Below are 14,998 nucleotides of genomic sequence, written 5' to 3'. Positions count from 1 at the left end.
TTTAAGGTCAGGCTTGACAAAGCCCTGGCTGGGATGATTTAGTTGGGGACTGGTCCTGCTTTGAGCAAGGGTTTGTACTAGATTCCCTCCTGAGGTCCCTTCCAACCCTGATATTCCTCAGTCAGCTGAGGAGGCCTAGCAAGGCCTCTCTTCAGAGAGGTTCAGAGGGTGGGTGGGGGCTCAGGGTTGGGGCACAGGAGGGAGTTTGGGGTGCAGGCTCCGGGTGGTAGTTACCTCAGGTGGCTCTTGGAAGTGGCAGCATGGCCCCCCTTTGGATCCTAGGCAGAGGCACGGCCAGGCAGCTCTGTTTGCTGCCCCGTCCACAAGCACTGCCCCGCAGCTCCCATTGGTCCAGTTCCCAGCCAATGGGAGCTGTGGGGCCAGCTCTTGGGGCGGGGGCAGTGTGCGGAGCCCCCTGGCTGCCCCTGCACCTAGGAACCAGAGAGGAGACATGCCACTGCTTTCAGGAGCCATGAAAAGTCAGGCAGGGAGCCTGCCTTAGCCTCGCTGTGCCACCGACCAGATTTTTAACAGTCAGGTTAGCAACGCTGACCAGAGCCATCAGGGTCCATTTTTGACTGAGCATTCCGGTCAAAAACTGGATGCCTGGTAACCCTACCCTCTGCTCTTGCCCACTGGTGGGGTGGTAGAGGGCAGGGCACAGAGGAAAACCATTCTTCACCCACCTGCTCCCGGAAGGGAGGGAGCAATGCTGTTATCTCCCATGCGCCCAGATCCAGGCTCTGGGGGACCCTGTCAGGGGGGCGCTTACTGACTGTCTGCCCCATGGATGAGGCGACGTCCCCACTGCAACACTGTAAATAAGATGGCAGTGGAGTGTTGCTAGAAGCCTTTTCCTCAGTGGCTGGATTTTTGAAGGCCGGGCTGCTGGCCTCTCCCTGCAATCACGATGCTCTGCTCTTCTCCCACAGAGGGAAGATCGTGCTGGGCTATACAGAGGCAGAGCTGCGGGTGCGCGGCACTGGGTACCAGTTCATTCATGCCGCTGACATGCTGCACTGTGCTGAGAATCACGTCCGAAGTAAGAGTGTTAAAAATCTCCCTCCCTCCCATCCCAACCCTCCCACCATGGTGTGCTCCTCAGATTCGTGGGGGTCATGGCAGGAGCCAGCAGCTCAGTTTGCCATGGAGTATGTGACCCTGGGGACTGGGCCCTATTCTGGCTTGCTCACTCTGCCACCCCTGTCAGCATGGGAATGGACGTCCAGCCCCTGTCCAGCCGACGAGCCCCTCTCTGTGCCATGTTGTGCATTATACAAGAGTCAGGGGCTTGCAGCTACTGGTGTGCTGGAGGGACTCTGTCTGACTTAGCCAGAACTCCTGCCAGGGTCTCCACAGCAGCACATGCTCTGCTACCTGGAGATGCTGCCCCCTGACCTGGCCAGCTCTGCCCTCACCCTGCTCCCCTTCAGGGATCGCCTTGGCAGCATCACAGCAGGTAACCCTCTTATTCCTGTCCTTCCCTTCTGTGTCCCTGTGCAAGGCTGTGGGCACCCTAGCTGGCTAACCAGTCCTAAGGGCTTCAGGGGAACAGAAATCTGGTAGCTTCCCCTTTAAATGCCATTCCTGGAGCCAGCTGCTGTAGTCCATGTTCACAGTCACATGGGAGTGATCACCACGGAAGCACCCCCTGCAGAGCCCTGTTACTCTGGCTTGGTACAGGTGGCTCAGAACATCTTCCAGACAGAACTGGTAGGAGATAACCACATCCAGGAGTGCAGGCCATGTCTCTGCCTTCCCTTCTTGCAGAGGTTTCCTACAAACACAGACTGCAAGGGGGCGTGCACTGGGGCTACCGTGGGGCTGCACAGTGCCACCAAGGCTCTGGCGAACACGACTGCTGGGTTACTCTTCGGCTCATCCCTGCATGAGGCAGGAGCTGATGAGGGTGGTGCATGGATCCTTTCTTGTCTTGTCTGGCCCAGAAACTTCTCCATAGCACATGAGGAGTTTGAGTTTCCTACAGATAATTCTCAGCCCATTAGCAGGGCCCAACCCAGTGAGGCGCTCAGAAGGGCATTGAGGGTGCTGGACACCTGCTCAGCTCTTTGGAGGGTAAGAGCCAGCATGAGGAGCTCCAGCATCCGCTGGTGCTCAGGATTCACTCTCCCACACAGAGCGGAGAGGAGCATCTCTGTTTCCCCAGCCCAGTGGTGCTGGAAGCCTAGGTCACAGCCAAGTGTCCCACGTCAGGAGGGCAGGCACTATGACCTGGCCTTCGTAAAGGCATGAGCAATGCCTGATTAATTACTGAATGAAGGATTTCTGAAGGGACGGTGTTGATGTTAAGGACTGTGAATCTGTTGGACAAATCATGGCTTTGCCTCCTGCTTGTCTAATCAGGAGCCCATGGGGTGATCCACAAACTGAACCGCAGCGATGTTGGACACAATTTCCACTTCAGGTTCATGTCCCCAAAGCCAGACTGGTTCAGTTATTTCCCCCAGCATCACCAAGTGACTTGAGCCCCTTTCAGGAGTCCTTTCTTGGTGCAACATGTCTATGCTACAGGTCTATCTCTGATGGATCTGACCCAAAACACGTTGCATGTAACAGAAAGGGAGCCAAGTAAGAAACCCCATGCACAGTTTAGCCATAGAAAGAGGGGGTATTCTGTAAAAGCAGCCATATAGAAAGGGTTAATTGTTTAAATGGCCTCATTAAACAAGACACAGTTAGTGTAACCCTTATCTGCTCCTTCTCTCTGGTCCCAGCCCCACACACGTGGGCATTTAAATTTGGCTTGGGGGGTAAAATTGCCTCTGGTCTTGTCTAACATAACCTCTTAAATGGCTATCATTTTTCTAACATGGCTTTTATAAAAAGCATGGGCCAGATCTTCAGCTGGTGTAAATCAGAAATGCCTATTTACTCCAGCTGAGGATTCTGGCCCTACTCCTTTAAAGAGCTAATTCTTCTGCCCCTCTCCCTTCCCAGATCACTTAATGCCACAGTATCAGCAAATAAACGAACACACATGCAAATATTACTAGCATAGGTGTCATGAGTGAGAAAAATGAGGAATTGTCCTTGAGTGGCATTTGACCAGATTGGATGGACACAGCTGGGCCAGTCTGTATTGAAGGGCTCGTGTGCTCCAGGGTACTTTGGTCTTGCAGAAATCACAGTACCTCGCGACACCAAGGTTCTGCTCTGCAGCCACTTCACCCCCGGATCCACCTCTGCAGATCAGGTGTCGCTCCCTGCATTGTCTTGGCATCTCTTTTCCAGTGATAAAAACGGGCGAGAGCGGCCTGACTGTGTTCCGTCTCCTGACAAAAGAAAATCGATGGAAATGGGTCCAAGCCAACGCTAGACTCGTCTACAAGAATGGCAAACCCGATTACATCATCGCCACGCAAAGGCCACTTGTGTAAGTGCACAGGTACAGGCCTGGAGTGGGTCTAACCTCTTCTGGGTTCCAGAGGCTCTCAGTTTCAGAGTTTGTTAGTAAGGAAACTCTGATAGTCAGAGTACGGCAGGTCACTTGCTTCATCTTCCCAGTATGCTGTCTTGCTTGTTGCTTTTCTCCGAAGGAGCAGTGGGGGCAATGACTATAATGAAAACAATGTAATAATAATGTCTAGCTCTTATCATCAGTCGATCTCCAAGTGCTTTACAAAAGCCACTAGCTCCACTTTACAGATGGTGAAACCGAGGCATAGAGCATTGAGGTGACTTGCCCAGTGTCACCCAGCAGAACCAGGAATAGAAACCAAGGCTCCTGAGTTCCCGTCTAGCACTCAAGCCACTAGGCCATGAAATATACAAAAACTTGGAAACTTGCCCATTGCTTGGGATGGGACCCAGGGACAAAAACCACTGTATTATTCTAAAGAACAAGAAAATACTCTGGGTTTGATTCTGATCTAACACCAGCGTCACACTGGTACACTGGCTAGAGTAGGGAGCTGGTGATTTACTGCACTGTTGGAGCAGAATCGGTCCCTTATAAGCCTGGGCTCTGAAATTCCACAGTCCCCTCTGGCCTTCCCTAGGACTACCTCATCCCCTCTGGCCGCTTACTTATGGCAAGAGAGGATCGCATACCCCTGCTGCTCCCCTGCATCTTTCTCAATCCTCCGACGCTGGAGTGAGGGACATCACTTTTTTTTTATCAAACACACTGGTTTTGTTTTTTTAAAAAATACATACACCCATGCAAATAGCCATAAACTTTGTACACTGACCTACAACATAATCCTGTGTACTACCAGCATACTGCAGATTCTAAGGTGGGAATTATGGAAGCTTGTGTCTTTTAGAGGCTGGTTTTCAGCAGTAGTTGTTTTACCTTCAACCAGGAATGTCATAGGTTTTGCTAGAACAAAATGTTAAAGACACTTTTAAAGAATGCAATAAAACAATAAATAACGTTAGGGTTAACCCATCATTTACTATTACACTCTGAACTGTGAGATTAGCTGACCAGACCCGGGGGGAGCAGTGTTGCAACTCCAGTTTTCAAGATCCAAGTTTGCAGCTGTGACGGTGTTCACTCACAGTGCCTCCTGCTGGCTGTCCTGGGGATTAGTTCTGCTAGCTAATTATTAGTCTCACTGCTGTCACTTCTGCTCCAGCACCCACGTCACTCCCAGAACCATGGCGTCCCCTTCATGCCACAACCCTATGGCCATGTCACGCTCTGTTCTCCCCCGTTCCGGAGGAACTGCAGTCTGCTGTCCAGCCACTTCCCTCAGTGGGAACTGCAACCCATTGTCTGGCCACTTCCTCTGTGGCACATGGGGAGAGACCCAGGCCTGCTCAATATTCTGGGTCCCGGCTCAGGACCCGGAAGATGGCTACCACTTGCTATGTCCCCTCTGACTCCTCCGTTCCTTTCCCTGGGCCACTTCCCCGCAGCCCCCAGCATCCTCTTTGCCCTTGCCTCAGGGCCACAGCCTGTGAATCCTGCAGCCAACCAGGCACCATCTTTAGCTCCTCCATCCCCGGTCGCTGCTAGCAGCACTGCTCTGTCCAGGGTGCTAGTTCCCTTCTGCCTGGCCAGGAGCCTGCTGTTCCCTCATCAAGCTCCAGTCAGCTACTGAACTTGCTCTGCCCTGCAGCTCTTCTCATATGGGCCTGCCCAACCCTGATTGGCTGCTCCTCACAGCTCCTTTCCTATTGGCTGCTTTTCGTAGAGCTGCCTGATTAACTCCAAACAGTCCAGTGTGGGACAGTCACCCCATCACAGTAGCCCATGGAAAAGGGGCATGGGTGGCTCCATGCAGGGAACTGGATGGGGCTTTACCCCTTGCTGCAGGGAAGAGCTCAGATGGGGACTCACCTCCCCAGTGGAATAGATGTGCCTGAGTGCTACCTCCTTGCAGCTGTGGATGGTTTCCCCAAAGCTGCTCTGGAAATGCGCCTCCCCAGGCATGAGTCTGCAGTGTGAGCCCCTGGAAAAGGCTGGCCAGCCTAGCTCCAGCACAGGCAGCTCCAGGCCCAACTGCTTGGGGAAGTAGGAGAGCAGCTCAGAGAGGTGTGGTGCAATCGCTTGGCTGCCCCTTCCTCAGGCAGCATAGCCACCTGGAGGAGCATCAGGTGGGGTGATATCAAGCACCAAGCCGTGCAGCTCGCAACCAGGAAAACTTGCCAAGCGGCTGAATTGATACTGTGTGATGGCAGCGTGGGGCCGCAGGACAGCCTTAAACACTGGGGCCAAATGCATGATGTCCCACACAATGTGACGCACTTGATCTGCATTATGCGACAACAGGCCAGTGATTAAGCCAAGCCAACAATACTCTCTGTGGCTGATCCTGGAAACCTTTTCTCCTACAAATAGTCCTGACTCTTGTGTGTGGTCTCCAACTTCACTGGGATTTCTCCCATGTATGGGAACTACCTGCAGAAGTGAGGGGGTGCAGGGAGATTCCCTATCAGAAGTCATGAAAACAGCACCAACACAACTGCTGCGGGTTTGCCCTCAGATTTTGCTTCGATCACGGGCTGCATTTTAGGGAGGTAAATGCTTGAACCTTCATCAGTGAACTCCCTGGCAAAACTCCCATTGACTTCAATGGCACAAGATTGTGACTGATACCCTGATATCACTTATATCATCAGTTAGGCATATGTGAGCTTGCTGTAGATACACAGTCCATAGCCTAGAACATCTCTCTACCATCTGGGAATATCCCTCAGCGAGACTTTACCTTCACACAAAACAGCTGATAAACGCTATTGGATTTGTTTTTCAAGTCTTAGTTAGTGTCATTCTTCATTCCATCTGGAGTTTCCATTTCTATTTTGTCCAGGATGAAATATAAATCTGGTGCAGCTACCTGACTTTGTACATGCACCAGAGAACCAAACACAACTCCCCTGTTTTAAGAACCCTATGTTAGTTCTGCATCAGATTCCAAAATTAAAGTCAAGGTTTTCCAGGAGCATAGGAATGGCCTGACTGGGTCAGACCAATGGTCCATCTAGTCCAATATCCTGTCTCTGACAGTGGCCAACACCAGCTGCTTCAGAAGAAGAAACTTTGGAGTAGGCAGCGATGGAGAACGTTGGCAGGCTGGATTTTGTTAGTCTTTGCAACGTAACTATCATCAATGGGGCGCTGGTGTGTGTTTAATGGAAAGTTGATTTTGAACTACATTCCTTTCTCTTAGCAATGTTAAAATCCAGTTTTGTTTGAGTGCAGCCTTCTGAAAGGTTTATATGTGAGGAAGATTTCAGATTATTTAATATCTCCTTTACCTTTTGTGCACAGAAGTCACTCGCCTAAATTCCCCTCCCTCACCCCACATATAAGGTGCAAGCTTCCAAAAAAGATCTTTGATACCAGTGTTGATTATGTGAGCATTAGGGTGAATATTAACCTGTGAGATGAGTCATTCTAGGGCTCCTTGTGGGTATGTGTTCATAACCAATCTTGTCTTTGTTCTGTGCAGAGATGAAGAAGGAGGGGAGCACCTTCGGAAGCGTTCTATGCATCTTCCTTTTACCTTTGCTACAGGAGAGGCACTATTATATCAAATGTCCTACCCGCTTCCTGGCATACCTGACCCTTTCCACAGCAAAGGGAAAAACAACAGATCCAAAAAGAATTCTCAAAGTAAAGAGGGGATGTCCCAGAAGGACAAAGTAGACCCAAACTCTCTCCTGGGAGCCATGATGAGGCAAGATGAGGCTGTTTATGTCTCCCACCCGGCTTCTACTTCCAAACATTCCTTCAGCAGCAATCTCTTCAGCCACCTGGGAGAATCTGGCTTATTTGGGACTGGAGAAGAGAACTGGAATGCGGTTGCTAATCCATTGTCCTCTGGGGAAAATGGTCCCAAGCAGAAGCTAGATGATTTAAGGCATGGGGACCCACTGTTGACCACACTGGATTCTCTCTCGATTAGCAGTGATGAAAACTGTTCAAATAATGAGCTGTTTAGTGCTTTGGAGGGTCTGGGGCTGAATGCTGAGGATCTGGAGCTCTTGCTGTTGGATGAGAGGATGGTGAGGGTAGAAATGGACTTGGATTATATTCCATCTCTGAACGATCTATTAACAAATAATGAAATCCTCTCCTATATTCATGGTTCGCTTGTAAACAAAGGTGAGGATGAGCCCACTGGGGAGCAGCAGGCCTGTTCCTTGTCAGACCCAGGCCAGAATCCAAGCCAAGACCCAGTGGTGTATCCATCCCAGATGCCAGAGAAAGGATCCCAGTGCTCACCCCAGCCCCCGCCACAAAACCAGCAATCGCTGATCTTGCATCTCCCGCAGCAAATGCAGCAGCACATTGTGACCCAAAACCAGCAGAGCAGCCAGCCGTGGGAGCAGCTGTTACCCTCAGTTCTCAGTCAGCCAACACCCTCGCTGGTGAAGCAGGCTGCTGAGGATAGCAGCCTGCAGGGGAGGCTACCAGCAGGAACGGCCGAGCTTGGGCTGTCTCCGTTTGTACAGTCACCTCTTGGTCATCAGCAGCAGAGTCCACAGTGGGTCAGACCTCATGGATCAAACCATCTCCGTCAACCCATAGAAATCCCTTACCAACATAAGCAACATGGGCAGCAGCTGGAGAGTGACCTCCACGCAGTGCAGGGAGCACATCAACCACTCCTGCAGCAAAGCCAGCTGTGCAGCCAACAAAATCAGATCCAGGTGCACACAGAGCCACAGCTGAAACAAAAACCAATCCTAGTGGGTAACACATGGCAGGGATACGGCTACAGACCTGCAAATCAGCCACGCAGGGGGCTCCCAGCACAAACCGATAGCTATGGTGTTGAACAGGAGCTGAGCTCCCAGTTCTGCCCAGCTCAGGTGCCAAACACAGGAGTGTCCACCATTCATTTTTACCTGAACGGGCTGTCCAGAATGGAGATAGGAGAGAGAGGAGCATCCCAAGAAGAGATGACTCCATATTCGTGTTCTGTCCCCACTTCCTCATTTCAGGTCATTTCTGCAAAGCAACTGACCCCTGTTCCTTCAGCGTCTCAGTACCTGTGTCCAAATTCAGCCTTGGATCACTTTGTGAATATCCATGGACAACAGGAAGCCTCCACGCACTCTTACGGGACACACACGCCATTATTATGCCAGGATAATACCCATAAGGTAAGCAGCTCTTTTACATTGGAGTTAAAGATTTCCTGAATCTGTTACATGTTTCAACGCCTCATCTAGTGGTGATTTCATTAATTTGGGAACTAACTCTCCTCCCATTTACACCATTGTAAATCAGGAGCAACTCCACCGTAGGCCGTTGACTTACACCAATGTCAAGCGGCATCGGAGGAGGACCTGCCCCATTGGCCAAGCATTTTCAGAAGTGAGTAGTGGGGTGAACTTTCTCGCTTTTCAGGTGTCCAACCGGAGGTACCTGAAAGGGGCCCGCTGTTCATAGAGTGGGAGTCCAGGAGAGTCTGACAATTGGCCCCTTTAAGGATTCTCAAGATGGGCAACTGAAATCACTAGCCCTTTTTGAAACTCTGGGCTTCTCCTTCAGTCTGCAAATACACACACATTGAGTTAGCCTGCCAGAATGTCCTGCTGAACTGTGGTGCACTGCGGTGAAAAATGGGCCTTTGCTAACCCTTTCTCCTATGATGAATTGAAGAACAAAAGAATGGAGAACATGCGGCATGGATTCCTGTCCTTAACAGGTGAACTTTCCTGGCTCAAGTTTCCCTAGGCATCACAGCACAAAGTGTGCGGCAAAATCCTCACCTCTGTATTTATGGACAGAAAGAGTGATCGTTGCAATATGCCCATTGTTATCGCTCTGGCAAAACAAAGGTGAAGGACTGATTTTGCAGCAAAGATTTCAGAATGCCTTCAGAACAATGTCTCCTATACAGGGGTGAAAGTAACTTAAAGGGCTTACCGGTACGCTGGAGTCCTAGATGGGGGCGGGGCCTCAACCGGGAGAGGTGTGGCCTCAACCAGAAGATTTAAAGGACCTGGGGCTCTGGCTGTGGCTGGGAGCCCCAGGACCTTTAAATCGCAGCTGGTAGCCCCGTGGCTCAGGGGTGAATTAAAGGACCCGGGGCTCTGGCCACCACAGAACTCCAGGTCCTTTAAATCATTGTGAGAGCCCAGCTGCCAGAGCTTCCGCGGGGGGCCCGGGGCTCCCTGCAGCAGTTGGAGCCCTGGGCCCTTTAAATTACCACTGTGGAAGCCGGTCCAGTCTGGCAGGCCGTACTAGCTCTTGCCAGTATGCTGTACTGTAGTGGCTTACTTTCACCTCTGCCCCTATAGGCCAGTTATCTGTCAGTCGTACTCACCTGTAGTATCTGAGTGCCTCATGCTCTTATGTACAAGTTGCCTCATGTGCCCCTATTTCATAGAATATCGGGGTTGGAAGGGACCTCAGGAGGTATCTAGTCCAACCCCCTGCTCAAAGCAGGCCAATCCTCAGACAGTTTTTTGCACCAGATCCTGAAATGGCCTCCTCAAGGATTTAATTCACAATGGTGGGTTTAGAAGGCCAATGCTCAAACCACTGAGCTATCCCCCGCCCTGTCTTCCCTCAGCCCCAGAATGATTGTGTTTTACAAACTGAAGCACAGAGAGACTAAAATGACTTCTGCACGGTCACACCACAAGCCTTGGGAAAGCAGTGATTAAAACCGCTGCCCATGCTGTGCTGCTTCCCCATCAACACAGGCTCCACTCTGCCCCATGCCACCCAGCTCCATTTACTGCCTCCCCATTGGCTAGCCATTTGGGAGCTGAGAGCCAATCAGGTTCTCAGCAGCCCTCCTGCCCCCCAGCAGTGGGCCGGGGTAAGGCACACCTCTGCCAAGGAGAAGCAGTAACTAGAGCCACGTGGTATGGGGCAGAGCCCCTCCCCTACATGAGTGCTGGAGAGGTGGTTAGGCCAGCGAGTGGCATTTTGACCTGTCCTGGGCTGTGGCTCCATCCCATGCTTCTTCCCTATCTTCAAGGACTGTCCCTCGGTGAGAGAGACCAGCTGAGACCTTCCCCTTCCCCTGGAGAGTCCAAGATGGGCCAGGACTATGGCCAAGAATGGATTCTCCTTGTTGCACCCCAGTGAGGCACAGGAACAGCAAGTGACTTAACCCAGGTCACATAAGAAGTCTGTGGCAGACCAAGGAATTCCTAGATTCATCGATTCAGATTCCAAGGCCAGAAGGAACCATTGTAACCATCTCATCTGACCTTATAGATAGCCCAGGGCAGAGAACTGCCCGAAAATAATCCCTAGAACAGATCTTTTAGAAATTGAACCTGTCTCTCCTAGATGACACTTTCCCCACTGGTCCATCTTTACCTTCAGTGTTTAAAACATTAAATCCTCCAGAACCCCTAAATGTTTTCTCTCTGTCTTCCCTCAGCCCGAAAATGATTGTGTTTTGACCAGCGCTAATGTGGGATACCCCAGAGACTGCCTCCTGCCCAACAGAAACCCTGCTTCTTCAGACGAGCTGCATTCCTGCACAGAGCTGCTTCCAAATCATTCTAAACCCTCCAGCAGTGGCTTTTATCTCTAAGAGTGGATGATTAGATTGCCCAAACCAGGATTATTCAGACCATATGGAGAAAAAGCTGTGTTTAAGTTATGGAAAACAAGTAGCTATTTTTTTCTGACTGTTTTTGTCTCGTCTTTTATTGTTTTTATCAACCTCACATGATAGTGATTGTGACAGCCAGGGCTTGGCCAGGAGTGAGAAGGAACTTTACATGGTGGAGTTTAATTTTCACAAAGATATTACCGATCTGAGCATTGATGTTCCACCTACAACAGTCTACTAGAGAAGCCGTGGCAGGGGGAAAACAACTTCTAATCCTTCACAATCCCACTGTAATGCATTTGTAAAAATAGCCAGGGCTTGAGCTATGTACACAAAGTCTCATTTGTACGATTATCTCGCAATGGCTGAGAGTTTTTTGTGTTCTTTGCTTCATCAGTTGGGAGTTTCCAAATGTCAGGGCCCTATCTGTTTCTTTCATGTTTCCCTGGTAGGGTTATCGATTGCAGAAAGGCAAAGACATCCAGCTACAAAGGAAAATTGGCTTGGAAATATCTTGACCCAGCCTCATAGCTTTCTTTTATAGCAGTCTTTTAAATTGAATACAGAACTAATGTTTTGCTGTAGAAAACTACATTTTAACATCAACAAAGACTACCCTGTTGAAGACTACCCTGTTGAAGATTGACATAACAAATCTTGCACTTTGATGAAAGGAGTTCTCTATTGCACTACACTAATTTTAGTTCTACTGTTATATAAGATTGTTGGGTTGGTTGGTTTTTTTTTTAAACACATTTAACCAGTCTCTACAATTTAGGATGTTTTTATTTCTGTCGTTGAGCTCAGAGGTTCAACCGTGTAGATATTGTTTTGGTGAAGCCGCACCACTGTACAAAAGGCAAGATGTGGAATTTCACTAACTGTGCACAGATTGTAATGAATCTCTTCCTTCTGGGTTTGCCAAAGCTTTTCGGTTTGTGACAGTTTGCTTTAAAAAAAAAAACACATTTCCATATGACATGATAGACCATGAAACCAGTTGCACTCGTCAGAAAGTTACTGCCATGAACCAGTACCTGAGCTGCTGCTTTTCCAAACATAGCTCTGAAGTCACATTCCACTAAGTCTGCAAACAACTGACCTATACTCTGATATTACATGGGTCCTTTCACAGCCAGACTTCAACATTCATAAGAGACTTTAACATTAACTGATTCCACAGATTAGAGCTTTAGGTATTGTAGTAAATATCACTGAGTGTCGTTTTGTTGTCTTCTGTATGATATGCCCAAGTTGGTTGGTTTTGATTCTCAGAGTACCTACCATGTATTCTGTCTAAAAGTGGGTCTAAACCACTAAGACTATTCAAAGCCACAGCATCTCATGTGTAGGTACTTAACTATAAAAAATTAGGAGCAGACTGGCATATAAGCCATATGTTGTATCTGTGCCTAAAAAGATTGCAAATAAGTAGAGGACTTGTCTAGTTCAGAGGAAGAGTCAGATTACTGTACAGAGAAGTTTGCAATACGATAAAGAAAATAAGTATAATGATACTTAATTTTAAATATGTGACATAGTGATATTTTCCCACAAAAGAAATACAACCCATACATATGTATATAATATGAGCCAACATATATTTTTATGCTACTCCAGCAGAGAAAAACATATCTTATCTTCCCAAGGTAGTCAAGTAACGTCCTTTGGAACAAGAAAAATTGACTACTCAAAGGATCAGAAATTATGGTCACCTGTTGTCAGAAACCTACCATAAAAGAACATCCTTTCTGTATCATCAGCCTTGGTTTTGCATAAACTTTACATCTTTTTTATTTCAATAAAAAGTTTTGGCTCTTAGCTCTTCTGTGATTTGCTTCCTTGACCTCTGCGCTTGTTATTTATTATAAACAACCGCAGTGAAGTTCAACTTTCACTTCTCGTCCTTTTGTTTCATTAGGGCCCTGATTCTGTAGTCGCACCATTCCACACGTGTGATGAGGGGTTGATTTTTTTCCTTTAAATATTACCAGCGTAATTTTATCATTGGCTTCAATAGGAGCAGGGAAAATATCCATACATGGGTGAAGACTTGTAAAGACATTTGTCCATTGGATTTGACTTGAAACATCAGGTACAAACACATAGTAAGAGAGTGCTTGCCTCAGAGGATTTCCCTGGACTAAATAGACAAAAGGTGGGAGAGGAATAGAGAAGTGATACACCCTAGGTCATGGAGCAGGTCAGTTGGAAATAGAACCCATATTTCCTGGCTCCCAGGCTGATATCCTACCTGCTAGGCCACGCTGCTTCTGGAATTGCTACCCCCAAAATTGGTCCAGCATATCAGGCTGCTAAATCAGTACAAACACCTTCCCCAAACCAGTGTTTAAATTAATTTTAGCTTATTGCCAGCAGCTCGGACCTCACAGGCAACCCTCCAATAGCAAACTAGTGTATGTGCACAAAGGAGAAACAACCATGCACACTAAGTTTAGGCATAGGATGTCAGGGGCCTGATTTTTTTTTAACCCAGCCTATAGTTGTGCACCAGGGCAATTAATTGCTGGCAGGGTTGGCTCTAGCAATTTCACCGCCCCAAGCATGGCGGCACGCCACGGGGGGCACTCTGCCACTCGCCGGTCCCGCGGCTCCGGTGGACCTCCCACAGGCGTACCTGTGGATGCTCCACCGGAGCTGCGGGACCACTGGACCCTCTGCAGGCACGCCTGCGGGAGGTCCACCGGAGCAACTTGCCACCCTCCCGGCAACCAGCAGAGTGCCCCCCATGGCATGCCATCCCAAGCACGCGCTTGGCACACTGTGGCCTGGAGCCGGCCCTGATTGCTGGAGCAAATGGGGGTCTGCAGACATCTTATTACTAGAGCTGATCAGGAATTTTCTACCAAAACAATTACTCTTCTTTTGCTCTCAATAACTTGTGTTTGGCTAAAGCAATATCTTCCCAAAAAGTGTTCAGCCTTAAAGACAGCAAGCTTCGGTAGCTTGTTGCAATGGTTAATCGTCTGTCCTGTTTGAAAATGCATGCTTATTTCTAACTTATATTTGTGAGGCTTTCACTTCCACCCTTTGGTTCTAGTTCGGCTTTTCTCCATTGGATTAAAGAGCCCTTTCATTTCCAGTGTTCTGTCCCTGCGAAGATGCTTATACACCATAATCAAGTCACTCCTTGATCTTTTTGATAAGTGACACAGATTGAACTCCTTTAGTCTCTTGCTGTCATACATTTTTTTCAGCCCTAGAATAATTTGGGGGGCTCTTCTTTGTATCTTTTCCAGTTTTCCACATTCTCTTTGAACTGGGGACTTTAGAACTGTGCTCTGGATTCCAGTGTCAGTCTCACCAGCGCCATAACCAGAGCTAAAGTCACCAGTCAGAGGGATGGATGTCCTAGTGGTGTGAAGGGAAACAATGTTCTTTAATGTGCAGGATGAAGGTGAAGAGAGTAGCAGCATAGCCCTTTTTTCCACAGTATCGCATTTGAAGTGCCCGTTAGCCAGGATTTCAACATTTGTGCATCTGCGTAAAAGCACAACCCTTTCCACTGCTCCACTATGCATGATTGCATAATTCAAGGCTCAGTTTGACTCTCACTTACCCCGGGGTACATTCAGTGGAATTGAAAGTGGAACTGGCCCTCCTTCAAGCGACTAGAATTTTTCACACGCAAAAGAAAGATCAATAAGTGGGGCTCCATTTTTTTCCCTCTGCCTCTCATTTTATTGCTAATAAGAATGTTATGCATTTACACAGTTCCTTCCATCTCAGAGGGTCCTGAAGTGCTTTACAATCCTGTGATAACATTTTGCACTCTCTTGTAGGCACAAAGACACACACCATGAGGAATGACTTCTTCCATCAGGAAAATAGAGCCATCTCTGAAGTGGAATGCAGCAGCAGCTATTTTAAACGAAGCATAATGTAGTGATTGTGATGGGGCATTGGCCCCACACAGGTGTAAAAAAGGGTTAACCCCAGTAGGGCATAGTCAAGGTGAGTCCTCAGAGCGGTCT

General features: G+C 48.6%; 1 protein-coding gene across 2 annotated transcripts in view; it reads left to right on the top strand.

Moving 5' to 3' along the window:
- The window catches only part of LOC115659955 (aryl hydrocarbon receptor-like), a 130,024-nt gene extending 117,262 nt beyond the window's left edge, over positions 1-12,762 (top strand). Inside the window, exons 8-12 of one of the 2 annotated variants that reach the window (XM_030580790.1) lie at positions 933-1,042; positions 3,253-3,394; positions 6,924-8,127; positions 8,422-8,583; positions 10,827-12,762. In XM_030580790.1, the coding sequence (XP_030436650.1) occupies positions 933-1,042; positions 3,253-3,394; positions 6,924-8,127; positions 8,422-8,583; positions 10,827-10,982 (1,774 nt within the window). In that variant the 3' untranslated portion in view covers positions 10,983-12,762. Of the gene's footprint in view, positions 1-932; positions 1,043-3,252; positions 3,395-6,923; positions 8,584-10,826 lie in introns of both variants that reach the window. The other variant, XM_030580789.1, reaches the window with a different exon arrangement.
- Positions 12,763-14,998: the final 2,236 nt, after the last annotated feature.

The sequence above is a fragment of the Gopherus evgoodei genome, chromosome 11 (assembly GCF_007399415.2).
Source record: "Gopherus evgoodei ecotype Sinaloan lineage chromosome 11, rGopEvg1_v1.p, whole genome shotgun sequence".
Classification (NCBI taxonomy): domain Eukaryota; kingdom Metazoa; phylum Chordata; order Testudines; family Testudinidae; genus Gopherus; species Gopherus evgoodei.
Note: the sequence above shows the minus strand (reverse complement) of the source record. Positions and strands in the feature narration are given on the sequence as shown.